This window comes from Sinohyriopsis cumingii, chromosome 2, assembly GCF_028554795.1.
Source record: "Sinohyriopsis cumingii isolate HCF-2022 chromosome 2, ASM2855479v2, whole genome shotgun sequence".
Taxonomy (NCBI): Eukaryota; Metazoa; Mollusca; class Bivalvia; order Unionida; family Unionidae; genus Sinohyriopsis; species Sinohyriopsis cumingii.
In genome coordinates this window covers 157,807,503-157,822,594 of record NC_142962.1, presented here as the reverse complement: position 1 = coordinate 157,822,594, position 15,092 = coordinate 157,807,503, and the positions used below count along the sequence as shown (strand labels likewise).

The 15,092-nt window shown below is 37.3% G+C and overlaps 1 protein-coding gene across 1 annotated transcript in view; it reads right to left on the bottom strand.

The window, feature by feature from the left end:
• The window catches only part of LOC149806179 (uncharacterized), a 62,895-nt gene that overhangs the window by 34,861 nt on the left and 12,942 nt on the right, over window positions 1-15,092 (bottom strand). Inside the window, exons 3-4 of the mRNA XM_089951093.1 lie at window positions 9,901-10,009; window positions 9,175-9,320 (exon numbers count right to left, since the gene is read on the bottom strand). Coding sequence (XP_089807219.1) covers window positions 9,175-9,320; window positions 9,901-10,009 — 255 coding nt within the window. The remainder of the gene's footprint in view (window positions 1-9,174; window positions 9,321-9,900; window positions 10,010-15,092) is intronic.

Here is a 15,092-nt window from a genome sequence, read left to right as displayed (position 1 = left end):
TATCTGCAAAGGTAAATGGGTATTTGTCTCCAAAATACCTGCTTCGTCTAAGAAAGAGAGACAAAAGTCAAGATACCTAATATCGTTGTCAGGGGAAAGGACACTGGAATTCAGAGTGCCCTACGAGAAAAGAGAAGAAACAAAACACAAGACGAAACAGAGAAGAGGGATTCAGAAGAAGAAGAAGAAGAAGAAGAAGAAGAAGAAATCGAAGATGATGAAGAACTTGTGCCAGTAAAGACATGGAAATGGAAAAATTGACAATGTGAGCCGATGCGTTGGCCCTGATGTGAAATTTCATACTACCTTCTAAAAGAGAATAGACCAGAAAGAAAACGTAAGTGTCTCTTGGTCTTGACATTGTATAATAAGGATGGCGTGTTTTGTTTTTACTCACACTTTATGAAATTGTGCTCTTTCACCTCTCTATCCCTCTGGATCATGTTTTAGTTAGAATTGAAATGGAAAGATGTTTTCCTTCACGCACGCTCTTTAGGCATGCAAGTCCGTAAACAATAGTCAGTCTATTCATCCATCATTTTGTGTCTTGATGTTTCCTAAAGCACACACTGATGCCATAAAATAACGGGTTAAATGGGTTTTGTAGTGTTGGGAGTGGGGGGTGGGGTGGGGTGTAGGTGTTTGGCAGAGTTGGTCATTGCAGGTGAGGGCTTAGGTGCTTTCAAAAAACTTTTTCTTCTTCACTCTTTGTTGATGGAATATAATGGGTTATTTTCTTCACTCTCTGTTGATAGTATATGTAAAGGGTTATTTCTTCACTCCGTGTGGATAGTGTATAATGGTTTTATTCTTCTTCCCTCTGTGGTGTGCGTGTGTGTGTGTGTGTGTTAGCGTACGTTGTGTAGATCGTATATTTGGTTGTTTTTTCTTCTTCCTCCCGAGTGTGGATAGTATATTTGGGGTTTGTATGCGTTCGCGTACGTTTGTGTGGATAGTTTATTTGGGGTTTGTATGCGTTCGCGTACGTTTGTGGGGATAGTTTATTTGGGGTTTGTATTATCTCCCTTCTGTGTTGATAGTATATTTGGATTTTGTTTTTTCCTCTTCCCTGTGTGTGTGTGTGTGTGTGTGTGTGTGTGTGTTCGCGTACGTTGTGTAGATCGTATATTTGGTTGTTTTTTTTTCTTCCTCCCGAGTGTGGATAGTATATTTGGGGTTTGTTTTTTCCTCTTCTCTCTGTGTGTGTGTGTGAGTGTGTCTGCGCGCGTATGTTTTGTGTGTGTGTGTGTGTGTGTGTGTGTGTGTGTGTGTATTGGTCTCTGTTTGTCCCTATAAAACTCACTTTTTCCCTATCAGATACACTCTACCTACCTACCTACAGTAGCGCGTATTCAGGTCAGCCACTTGCAACACTGTTGCCATTTATCCCCTAGTGTTCAGTACAGTGACGTCACTGACGCTGGAAATTTTGAGACTATAAATATCGACTTGGGGATTTCCACATTTTGTAGCTATACATATATACTAGAATTCATAAACAGGAACGTCACTCAAGCTGAGGCTATAAAAAGATAGTGGGATTTTCCAAAGGAAAAATCCACAAGTTGGAGCTATAAATAGATAGTGGGATTTCATAGGAATTTCAGCTGATTATAGATACATAGGTATTTATCCACGATCGTCACAGAAGTTGATATTGTAAGTAGTTACTAATTTTATCCATTTTAGTCTAAACCATTGTAACTTAATTTTCGGGGATATGTTTATTTTCCTTTAAATTCTGGGACAATTTCGTCATTTTAACATTACTTTTAGTCACATCCATTTTGTCGTTGAGCATTTCCTTGATTATAGCTATTTATAGCATCATTACAATTATGCAAATTTTTGAACACCCCAGCAAGATTTCAGGTCTTGGTAATGCTTTATATATAAATCTCTCGCTTGTACTAGTGCATTTATGTCTCTGTCTCTGTTGTGTTTGACCCTCTACCATCATTGTCCCTAGACAATCCCACCATGTTCAATTCCCCTTGTCCCTAAATAGACCCACACTTTATTCCCCCATGTTGAATTCCCCTTGAGGCTAGAGTGACCCAAGACTTTTTCTCCATGTTCAATTTCCCTTGAGGCTAGAGTGACCCAAGACTATTTCCCATGTTCAATTCCCCTTGAGGCTAGAGTCACCCAAGACTTTTTCCCATGTTAAATTCCCCTTGAGCCTAGAGTGACCCACGATTTTTCTCCATGTTAAATTTCCATTGAGGCTAGAGTGACCCAGGGATCTCTGTAATGCTAATTCCCATTGAGGCTAGGGTGACCCCATTCACTACTCTGGTGTCCATAGGTCAAGTATTTGAGTAATAATACGTTTGTTTTGGATCGAATATATTTTTAATACTATTAAATGAAACTAGAAAAAATAACCGATTTTCTTTTTCAATATTAAATTTGGTCTTGAGGTTTTCAAATGTGCTAAAGTTAAGTCCATTAAAAGTGTTGCTTATAAACTTCACTTCTTCATTATACAAAGATTCTTAAAACACGTTTTTTTTTGGCAACCTAATATTTTCATTTTCCAAAAAAGACAGAGTTAACAATCCTTAAACAAAATAATCCAATTTTGATTTTTTTCACCACTAATCCCAGCATTATATACATCTCTCCAAAGAAAATTTGTTCTATACTGTCTTACTTTCTTCGTGGTTTCCATTTGAAGATCTGTAATATGTTTAATATTCCCAAACAATTTCATCAAGAAATGATTTCAACAACATTATGAGCATTTTAGTTTTTATTAATAAATTCACCATATTTAGCTCACCAATAGTATAGATTTGTGCAAAGTTTCCATTTTATTCTGTAACCTCAGAATTACTGCACTGTCAAATAAATGTGCAGAATAATTTATTTAAAGTCTGGAGATTACTATTAGGTCGGTTGGGTTACGAAACAAATGATTTACTTTGGATTGGTCTAACATTTTATCTACTGTTATTCTTCCAGTAGTGGTTTGCATTTGTTCTGACCATCTGTTAAGTAATGGATGTGCTTTGTGAATGTAATCTTGATAATTAATATATATAATATCCTCTACGTTCGCTGTTAACTTTAAGTAATAGAAAAGAGAGAAAACCAGCAGGTTATGTAATCTTCATGATATGTATATATAATTTAATTGTTTGTCTGTTAGTCTTAATTTTTTTTTTACTTCATTACATATTACTATAATGTAACATTGTTTTCTGGACTGGACCTTGTCCAAAATTGAGTTTATTTCTGCTTGACCTGACTGACTTTTTTTTAATTTTTTTAAAATTTCATTTACGTAAACAATTAATAATAACTTCATTATTCTCTATGTGTATGAGCTTATTATCAGGATTATTATTCAGGTCAACAAAGAATGAGTAAATATGTTGATCAGGGTCAGGAATTTTGAGATTCCTAAGTGGATTTTGTGGGCTATTGTATTATAAATAAACATGGCTCATGTGATCATTCTGGAAGTTTTTTTTCCCATTAGGAAATGGCTGTTTTTAGAAAATGCTAATTGTGACCTGAGGTCAAGCAGAGAACTATATTATCTTGTGAATGTGAGGATTTTACCGGTCGTGCTTTAACGTCTAGCACTTTAATTTGTATTATGTTGTGACAAGTTTGGGCTGAATATTATGTTTTTCAAATTATTGAATTCAAGTGATTATTTTCTCTGGAAATACAAAAGTGTTCTGACAGAATTCTTGGATAAAGACATTCATTGGAATTTATACTGAATTAAAACCTGGAATAATATTTCTATGATTCAACAAGAGACTGTTGACACATCAGTACTTCGCAGGCTATAGCAGACACGTCATCACCCTCAATTTTGGATCTCTCCGGGACTTGAACTGAGTTATATTCAGGACAGTTTATTATTAGGACTTGTGTCTTTATTCCTAGGATTATTTTTGGATTCATTTCGCAATACCGTAAGTTCATTTTTCTCATTTTTCACTTTGATTTCTAGGGGAAATAAATTATTTGTTAAATTTTACAAAGCTTGTTGTCTTCACTCTTTCCTGTTACATATTTTAAGAGCATAGACTCGTAACATTCAAAAAATAATTTATTTCCCTACAATGAAATGAGGGAATTTTAAAAGAACTTCCAGTATTGTGAATTTATTCACAAATAGTTCTAAAAGTTCTTTCACAAGTGTAGAAGTATAGAGTATTCCAAATGAATCCCAGAGGTGTTGTGAATATTATTCCAATGTTGAATGTGTTGATGTGTCAATAACCAGGAATGTGCTAATATGCCGACAGCATCATAATTCCAAGATAGTGAATTAGTCCTAAATTATCAATGAACACTTTGTAATTCCAATTAATAATTTTAAAAAATAGGTCCTCTCAAATAGTAACTGAACACAACTAAAACTGCTTCCGCTAAGACTGGTGTTAAGATATGGAACGAGTAATTATGATGTTAATAGCCTTACTGTGTGTGTGTGTGTGTGTGTGTGTGTGTGTGTGTGTGATTTGAATTTTTACGTAGCTTTAACAATTGTTCAGTCATATTGCTACAATGCCTTCAGTGTGACAGTTTATAGTGATGTCTAGCACTGGGGCATCATGCCGCAGACATGTTGGATGAGTACAACATGTCACACTATCCTGACACCAGGCCGACTAGTTCTAACACTAACCTCTTATTGCTGAGCACCAAGCGAGGCAGCTGTTAGTACCATTTTTGTAAGTCTTTGGTATGACTCGGTCAGGGATCGAACCCACGAACTCCCGCATCCGAGGCGGACGCTCTAACCACTAGGCCCAGAGGCGTAGCTATGATATTTTGCGCCCGGGGACGAACTATAAAATTGGCGCCCCAGCCCCCTCCCCGTTTAATCACATTTTTGAATATTACCCTTGTTTACTTATTATAATGTAACGTTGTAAGCCTCATTTTTGGCGCCCCTGTACCTTGGCGCCCGGGGACATATGTACCCCCCTGCCCCCCCCCCCCCCCAGCTACGCCTCTGACTAGGCCACTGGAACGATAACAGCCTTAATATAAAAATATTTTAAAAAAAAAACTAAGACACAAGAACAAAAGCAGGATTAGAGTCATTTTCCCATCAAAGTCATAAACAAGGTCACCTCTAGAAATTTCCAAGGTCAAATGTCCAATCAAACATGTTTACCTACTTTACCTACAAGTGTACCTATCTTAACATATGATTTACAATCATAGTCAAATGTGTTTGTGTGTGTGTGTGTGTGATTTGGACTTGTAGCGTAGTTTTAACAATTTTTCAGTCATATTGCTACGATGTCTGCATTGTGGCAGTTTATAGTGATATCTAGCACTGGGGCATCATGCCGCAGACATGTAGCATGATGCCCCCCACTCAGTCACATTATCCTAACACCAGGACACTGCAGACGTCACTTTAAAACTGGCAAACTGAAGACGTTGTAGCGATATGACTGGAAAATTGTTAAAGCTACGTTAAAAATCTAAATCACACACACACACACACACACACACACACTAATGCTGAGTGTCGTACCCGTAGCAAATGAGGTAATTCTTTTCGATGAACTTTTTATACATGAGGTAAGTCGTGCACATGTAATTCCTGGCTTGTTCATGGAGGTTCTTGCCCTCCTCAACAACAGAAAAGGTACGGTTTGTAGAAGTGTAAGTGTGAGTAGTTTCGTAAACGTGGTTACAGTGAAACCTTGTCGAAGTATTTAAGTCTCCTGTAAGGTGTAGGTTGATCTGAATGAATCGCTAAATCGAAGGATGGAAAATTATACGGAAGTTGTAAAGTGCAGTGGGTAATACATCGAAATAATTCCTAAATTGCATGGTTTCACATATTTCATATCCTAATGTCAACTAAGACGTTTATTCGTTATTGGCTATAATTAGAAAGCTAATATGCTTAGTTTGGATAAATGTATGCATTTATCTCTCTGCTGAACACTAAGCTCGTACTAATCTGACATTCACTACACGTGACTCCATCATGCGTAAATATCGATAATAGAAAACATACAAAGTTAACTGTCAAAATTTCTATCTATTTCATCCTAAGATTATAAATGTTTTGATTCGCTCTTACAATTTACTTTGATTTCAAAAAAGGTGACACTGGTCTTCCCAGCCTCAATTTGATTCGGGGCTGCACAACTGATTTGAAGCATTCATTATCATCTTTATGGCTTTATTGTTTTAAATATATGAATTCAAGTACAGCCCATATTAATATGAAAATGGCTTTATTGTTTTAAATATATGAATTCAAGTACAGCCCATATTAATATGAAAATGTTACACTTGACCTCGCCATCTAATCGTCACCATAGAACTGCATCCAGGAAGCGGCACCTTCATTTCCACTTATTTATCCCAGTAAATCATCACATAGTGCTTTTATGATATCCAGCTTTACTAGATGAGGTATACAATGTACATCATATAGTGCTTTCATGATATCCAGTTGTACTAGTTGATGTTGTATACAATGTACATCATATAGTGCTTTCATGATATCCAGCTGGACTAGATGAGGTATACAATGTACATCATATAGTGCTTTCATGATATCCAGTTGTACTAGATGAGGTATACAATGTACATCATATAGTGCTTTCATGATATCCAGCTGTACTAGATGAGGTATACAATGTACATCATATAGTGCTTTCATGATATCCAGCTGTACTAGATGAGGTATACAATGTACATCATATAGTGCTTTCATGATATCCAGCTGTACTAGATGAGGTATACAATGTACATCATATAGTGCTTTCATGATATCCAGCTGTACTAGATGAGGTATACAATGTACATCATATAGTGCTTTCATGATATCCAGCTGTACTAGATGAGGTATACAATGTATACAGCATAGCTAGCCAGGATCCGGTTTCATGAAATTTTTTCTCAACTTACAATTTACATTTTCTAGCTTGAGATACTTTAGACAATATTCTTATTTTAGTCTGATGCAGAGTTAGTAAAAATAACGAAAATATAGCCCTTTAATTTAAAATTTGTACTCCTAGCAACCATTTTATTCTTTAAAAAACAAATTAACAATTCTAAATTTGGAAGAAAGTCTCTAACTTTTCTTTAGAGCTAACTCATTGATCCTTAGGTGTGAATATTAGGTACTGTGAGAGACTTTTAGTCCATATTAAGTGCCATAAAGTTTTGTAAAACTTAACTGGTGCTAAGAAAGGGAAAATTAAAATATTAAGAATTCATAATTAGGGGAGAACATTTGGGCATTTTAGTCCAACTTGAACCTGTCATTTTCGTCTCACCCTTGTGAAAGATGTATGTCAGGAATTGCGACTATTACTTTTCTTTTTCGCTGCGGTTGTCTCGGGTCAGTTAATTAGGATCTGGTATTTTGGGCCGTTACGTCACGGTTTCATAACGTCGAATAATGCATTTTATTGACGTAAAATGTGAGGCCTGACATAGTCGTTTGCAAGAAAAGAAAGGCAAATATGCGATGAAATATAATTGCTTTATTGCTTTTCTATCCTCTTTTAAAGAACGGCTGAGAAAAATAATCAGTTTTGGGGCTGGGACTAAGACAATCCATTCACTCGGCGTGATAGCGTTGGTCTTTTTCCTTGCTAGAGCCTTAAAAGAAAAACGATCTAGCCACTTTACTGGGATTTCTTTATCTCGGTGCCAACCCATGTAGAGATTCTATCAGGTTCATTATTATCGTGTGCAGTGCGTGCTCAGCAATTTACAACGTCATCATCAGCAAGGTGCAGAACATGCAGTCCACCGGGAACTTTGTCAGTGGACAGTTGTCCACAATGTGTGACATGGTCTGAAGAGCTCCACAGCAACAGGAAAAGTTAGTAGCCTGGCCCCATTGGACAAGGTTGACTGCACAACGACCCTGTCCTGTCCGAAAGCTACGAGGGAGCGGTTTACATCTGTTAAAAACCACTCAACATTCCATGCTGAAATAGCTGTCATATCCTCCGGCAACGTACCTAACCAGATCGGACATCTCGAAGTCATGCGGACTGCTGAAAGTGAGGTGATGTCTATGTACAGTGGAAGTTTCTCATTGGCACAGACCTTAGCCAACACTTTTGTGGTTGCTTCCTGGCGACGCAGCTGTGGAGGAGTAATGGTGCTGAGTACAGGCAGCCATGGTAAAGGAGTAGGACGTAGTGTTCCAGAGATTGTGTGCATTGTTGTGCTGAGCTGGACATAAATTAACTCAGTGAGTGGTATGTACGCGGAATACGAAATAGAAAAGCTAATTTCGGTTACCGACGGTGAAGGTTACACTTTGTATACATTCTCATTACTTTTGGGCAATCGTATGAGCAGCAAAGGTTACGTTTCAACCACTATGAGAGGTAGATCAGTCTGGCATGCGAAGACAAACGTCAAAAAAGGGGTGGGGCTAGTGTAATGGTTAAGGTTTATCAGGACACTTACTAACCAGTTTTGCTGGCACGGACATTAAGTCTAGTGGTATGAATCCCTGATCACGTAAGAGACGAATTGGTTCGATTTTGCGACTTCAATGGCTAGACACTGTAATCCTTCCACTTGCAGATATACAGTGTTTATATTTTGCATTTTTGTTAATATTTAATACATCCCTGTGGACTGAACATGTTCCAGAGTTGGTTTTGAAAAATCACGCAAATTGCCTATTTATACAACACGGACCATTTACTCGGTATACATAAGGTCAACAATAGATGTGCTTCTTACATTTATTGTCTAGGGACTTATATCGGAAATGCACTGTATCTTCTTCAATTTCATGCACCAATGAATTTTCTATATTACCTATGAAAATGTTGCCCTTGCCCTCACATTCCGCCATCTCCCACCCCTATTGATGGTTGGGGGTGGGGTAGGTGAATCGGCTAATTGTAGTAAAATAGACCACTCGCTCAGTCTATGCACAAAGTGTTCAGATTGCCAGGAGAACTTATCAAAAGGACACCTTGACACAACGTCTGACTCCATGACGGACGGACGGACACAATAGATCATAAAAGTGCACACATGCGAATACAAAATCTGCTATTGAATCTCTTGTCAAAGATTTCATTATTTGTATGATTTTAAGTGTATATAAATGAAGAGTGTGTGGTTGGATGTATTTGCTTTTGGCATTGTGAGAGAAGGCTAATTAAACTATGAAAATAATTCACTTACCTTCCTCTGTTCTGCTTTCCATTAACATTCTGATACATTTTTGTACAGGAAGCGTTTCCACTGTAGATGTATTTCAGTGAATCATATGTCGATTTTTGAAGAAATAGATTATGATCAACAAAATCAATCGTTACTTCAAGGTATCCCTGAAAAAAGATGATTGCATTTTAAATAAATATGTCTAAACAAAATATGTTTACTATTAACAATTAATGATTTGGACGGAAAATATTATAGCATTTATTTACGGTGATTTCTCCGTTTCATCATTTGTTGCGGTGTAAAATGTTTGCGCGAGAAAGATTTATTTAACACTGACTTAGTAATATGTTACACAAATACAATTTACTTTTGAATCTCAGTTGCATATTCAGTTATATTAGGTATAGGACGTTTAACGCTGCCATTTAACATAATGTCCTTCTTTCTGTTTTGGAGACAATTTTTGAATGGAGATGCAACGTTAGACAATATTATTTTCAGCTTCAGTATTTTATAGAAATTATCTATTGTCATAATTTAAAAACAAACAACTGTCTATTACAAGTACTGTGTTATTTATAGCTATCTAAATAAGCCCACTCTTATATATATACATATATATATATATATATATATATATATATATATATATATATATATATATATATATATATATATATATATACTTTCTTCTTCAAACCCGTTGATGTTGCTATTTTTAAGTCACAGCCGTACAGTACCTACCGTCCAGATTGAAAACTTCATCCCAAACCTATAATGAGGAAAACTTTTCGAAAAGTCGATCAGGCTGGAATCTTGTATCATTGTGGTTTCTGTGCAATTTGGTCTTTCACTGAAAGTTTATTAGTATTTTAAAAAATGTGATTTGTCTTAGGCATATATGTATTACAACATTTCACTTACCTATCTGTACTGTGAAGAAAGAACAAGCTTTCTGTTTTTTCAAACCTTTTGGTCACAGATAATATATCAACCGTCTAGATATGTGTAAATGCGCTGTGCTGTAATATTCCCTGGTTCCTCCATATCAGCGAAAACCTTAGGTCAGCAGTACAAGTGTTACAGGTACGATGTAAGTTGTACAATCGAAATGAAATAAGTACGTTCAATGACAATTTGAGTTCTTAGAAAATATCGCACTACCAAGATATTGGGATACATTATCGCACTGTAATAACAATGTGATAAATCAAACAGAAGTTTCATGTGAACAAGATTAAATTTATTCATGGTGAGCTTTTACCTAAAGAAAATAGAACATACTTTTGATTTACAATTATATTTCATTCTCACTTGGAATACAGATATCGTTTTTCCTTTAAAAACATTTATTTCAACCAACTATATTACTCAGACTCTAAAAAATCCCATCATGCGCTCAAATTATTAAAACTCCCATCATACGCATTGATAAATTGTTACACATGGACTCTAAATCCTCACATCATGCCCATTGATAAATATGTTACACTTGGAATCTAAAAGTTCCCAACACGCACATTCATAAATATATTACACTCGGACTCTCATCACGTACATTGATTCAGCATTTACATAAAAATTACTTTATACATCCTGAAAGGTTTTGTTTTGGTAAGGTGTCTTACAGTAAAGCGACACAAGTAGACTATTTTAGAAATGAGGCACCACGTTAGCTGACCCTGGCTCGTTAGAAGGAAGGATTCGGTTTTGGCTTCGGTTGCGAGTCCGGTACACTAACCACTGAGCACCGCTGATAATGAAATGTCTCGATAATGCTTGTGATGTCATTTATTTATATTTTATACCATGAACTCAATCTTGAAAACAAATAACCGTTCGTAGCAAAGAAAAGGGGCTTTTGAAGCTTTTTGATTATTGGTACTGATCTAGGACAAAGCATTTTTACGCCCAATGACTTTTTATTCGCATCACACGCAAGCTGACCCACGCATGAAAATTGGAATGAGATGCCCATGCGAGAGGATAGTTATGTGGGATACAATACTTCAACATCACTCACTATTCAACCAAGCTGCCATTTCCATACCACTATTGTCAATCACTCGATTGCGAAATATGTAAGGTAATAATTATTGTTTCAGGATTTGGCTCCCTTAAGTGCACTGGCTAACATGAAAACATTTATTCGATTTTCACTGCCTGTAAATCCATTGCCCGTTTAAGCTCACCCCGGCTCCGTATCTGTGTTCGGAGTCCCCGGTGGTTTTCCATTTCCACCAACATGGCGCCGAAGTCATTTATGCTAATCGGTATTTCCTCAATAACAATCGAGTACCGCTTTGTACTTGTATTAAGACTGATTTGTACCGCCGCAAGAAGGTCTGAAAGGACGCGTATTCGCGAATGCAGCTCTGACTAGATTATTTTACCAGCTCTGCCAGTCAGGCAGGTTACTATTGATATAGCTCCATCACCAATTCTGACTGGTGTGCCTATAATATTAAGAGTGGTCGTCGTTAATCTACACCGGGACCAACGGCCGTTGCCGGCGCGATTCCGCAAATAACATTTACAACCACACACGTATATTGGCATTTCACGAATAGCGCGGTTCTCTTGGTGATTTCATCACACAGCTGTTGTTTGGCTTTGGTTACTGTTTAACGTCATGAAACACGGAGTCTCTATTGTTGTTCTTGTATTAAAAGTGTGATCTCCGGGTATAATTGCTTGACAGGCTGGCCTCGTTCAAGTACAACACGCACACTAACTTATAACGAATAACTCTTTGTTACTGGTGCAAATGTCACAAAATCAAAGACAATATGTTTCAGTAGAATATTTACATTCCCGGCGATTGTACGTTCTTGGGGCCTGGCATTACCTTTATATTGTTTCAGTTGTTTCAAAGCTGGCCGGCGTAGAACAGGAAGAAGAATTCCAGTTATCTCCCTTATGCCCTTTCCGGCTCGACAATTTAAAAATTCGACCGTTAATTTAGATTACCTAATTCAGATCCCTATTAATTCGTCAACCTTCGTGTCAACTATCCAAGAGACACCTCTGCGTATTGCATTATTCAATGCCCATTCAGTAGGACCACCGGAAAGGCGCACAGAAATAGTTAATTTTATCAACGACCAGAATATTGACGTCTTTTTCCTGACAGAAACATGGCTAAAAACATCAGGCGAAGAGCCAAAAGTGCGCATCTAATACCCACTGGTTACTCCATCAAGTCATTCCCCCGTAACTCTCGCGGAGGTGGAATTGCTGTCATCACAAAGAACTCCATGATAAAACGTCTAAACTACACCACAACATTCAATTTCGACCACACATCGTTTGAAACAGTCCAGACCTCACTCACACTGGAGCAAAGCTCAGTCCATTTTTTCTGCCTATACCGCCTTCTTTCTAGTAGAAAAAACAAGCTGATTGAATCTCTCTTTTTGGAGCAGTTTCCGAATCTTCTGGAGTATGGAAATTCAATAGGTGGCAACCTGATTATTCTTGGAGATTTCAACTTTCACTTTGAATGTCCCGGAAACTCAAACACATCAAAACTCATAAATTCCATTAATGTTTTCAACCTCAAAGAGTCAGTTAACCAACCCTTCCATAAACATGGTCACATTTTAGACTGGATTCTTCACAGACCTGATGATAACATTCTATGGTCCTCCCTGGTATCCAATGAACTTGCATCAGATCACCTCTGCATTATATGCCATCTTGACGTACCAGTCCCTAACCCTCCACCTTTATCTGCTAGTAAGAGAAACCTCTGTATGATAAATAGAACCAAACTAACGCATGACATCCAAGAAAACCAAACAACTTGCTTACCTCCTAGAGCAGAACAACTCGATAACTGCCTGCGTTCATTGCTCGACAAACATGCCCCAGCTACCAAGTGCAGAGTATCAATTCAAAGGTGTTCTCCATGGTATAGCAGTGTTAGGGACCAGCTTCGCACTTCTAAAAGAGACCGCCGTAAAGCTGAGAGGATCTGGCTTTGCACCAGACTCACTACTCATAAGCAAATATATGAAGTCGCTAAGAAGAATGTCACAAATATAGTCCATGCAGCGAAATCAGCCCACTACACTACTAAGATCATGGAAAGTTCCAGTAGCAAAGAGCTATTCGAGATTACTAACAAGTTAATGTCAAGGAACAAATCTACACCACTTCCAACTACCTTCTCTCCAGTCGACCTTCCGGACATGTTTGCAAATTTCTTCCGTGACAAAGTACAAACCATTAGAGATAAGCTTGACACCACAGTTTCAATTGACTCATCGTCACCATACAGTTGGGATACAGAATTTGAGCGGCAACCATTAGCAGCATTTGAACTTGTCTCTATGGATTTTCGTACGTACAATCCTGATGAAGAGTGCACCAAAGTCATGTGAACTTGATCCAATTCCAACATCACTGCTGCTTGAGTGCTTAGATCCAGTATTGCCTTCACTAACTGATGTTATTAATACCTCTCTCTCATCCGGGGATTTCCCATCAGTTTTAGTAAAGCTGTTAGACCTTCTAAAGATTAGACGCTATATAGAGTCCTCATTATTATTATTATTATTATTATTATTATTATAGACAACCATGTTGTTTACACCATTAAATAGTTTCATAAACGGTCATTATCATCTTCGTTCAAAAACTGTTTCACTGAAAAATGCGTCATAAGTGAATAACTGTCGAAATTTTTCTTTTCTTTGTTGTTTTATTGCTGGTGTAACATAATCAACGGGTGATGCAACCGGGGTGGATTTGTCGAACTCCAACTCATCGTTACAGAAAAGTCTTTGACTGATTTTACGCCTGACCAAGCTGTCCAAAGTTGCTAGTGATGGATCTGAAACTGTCGATTTCTATGTGGCTCTATTAAATATATACATAAGAGGGTTTGCTAACACCATTCTGATGCAGACATTCATCAAGAAGAGGAACAAAATCACTATCAATGTTAGTATCTGCTGTTAGATAATCCAACACCCCGTCGGCAAATTGTGTAATCTATTCAGTGGGCAGAATGTGTATTAATTATATATAATGGTAACCTTAATGTTAAACATAAACATCAATAACGGTTAAGTACTCGTATGGATGGATGTGGAATGCTGCAAAATTAATTTTGTTTTTGACGACTAATAATGTTGATGTTGTATATGTGAACGATTCTGCAATATTGAAAGGATTCTTGGGCCAGGCTGATTGTAAATCAAAAATATTAATTGACCGCAGCTATTATAATAACCGGATACGATCAATAGATAAGATCCAGCCTGGTGTACTGTTATGAGATTTATGTTTATCAAAACTATTCACAATAGCAAAATCAATTGGACCATTTGTTACCAAATTATCGGTTTTCTCCTCTCCTCCGTTTGTCAGCAACTTTTGGTATAGTGTAAATGAAGGTACTACGCGTGATGGCGAAGTTACCTCTGCGATCTCTTTGTTCGCGTATTGTTATAGCACCAGCATGGTCAGCACAGTCTTGGATAAAATAAATCGGCATACCGGAGTCTCTGATAAGCCCAATTTCATTGATTTCAATCACGTTCCTCGCAATAGCGGCTCGAGGCTTCAAAACAATTTCTTGAATGTCCACGCTTGATGTTTTATTTTCAAAACTTCAAAACTCTTCAGTTCGCCGCGGCCAAGATCAATAACAACCCCACCGGTAAAATCAGTCAAATCCACTTTGATGGCAAACCTGGTCAGATCCACATAAGGGCCGCGTCCTCGAGCACTTGATCGTCCGTAACTACTAATAGGTTTTTTGTATACTATTTTGCACTCTTTCTAAATGACAAAGTAACATCAATAAGCATTTGCTGTGTCGGTGAACTCAACGTTTTAACAAGATGACCACCTATTTGCCAGTCCAGTCGGGTTTGCGATGGTTCCGTACAAATCAAACAATGAAATATATTGGGTGTCTCCACGTA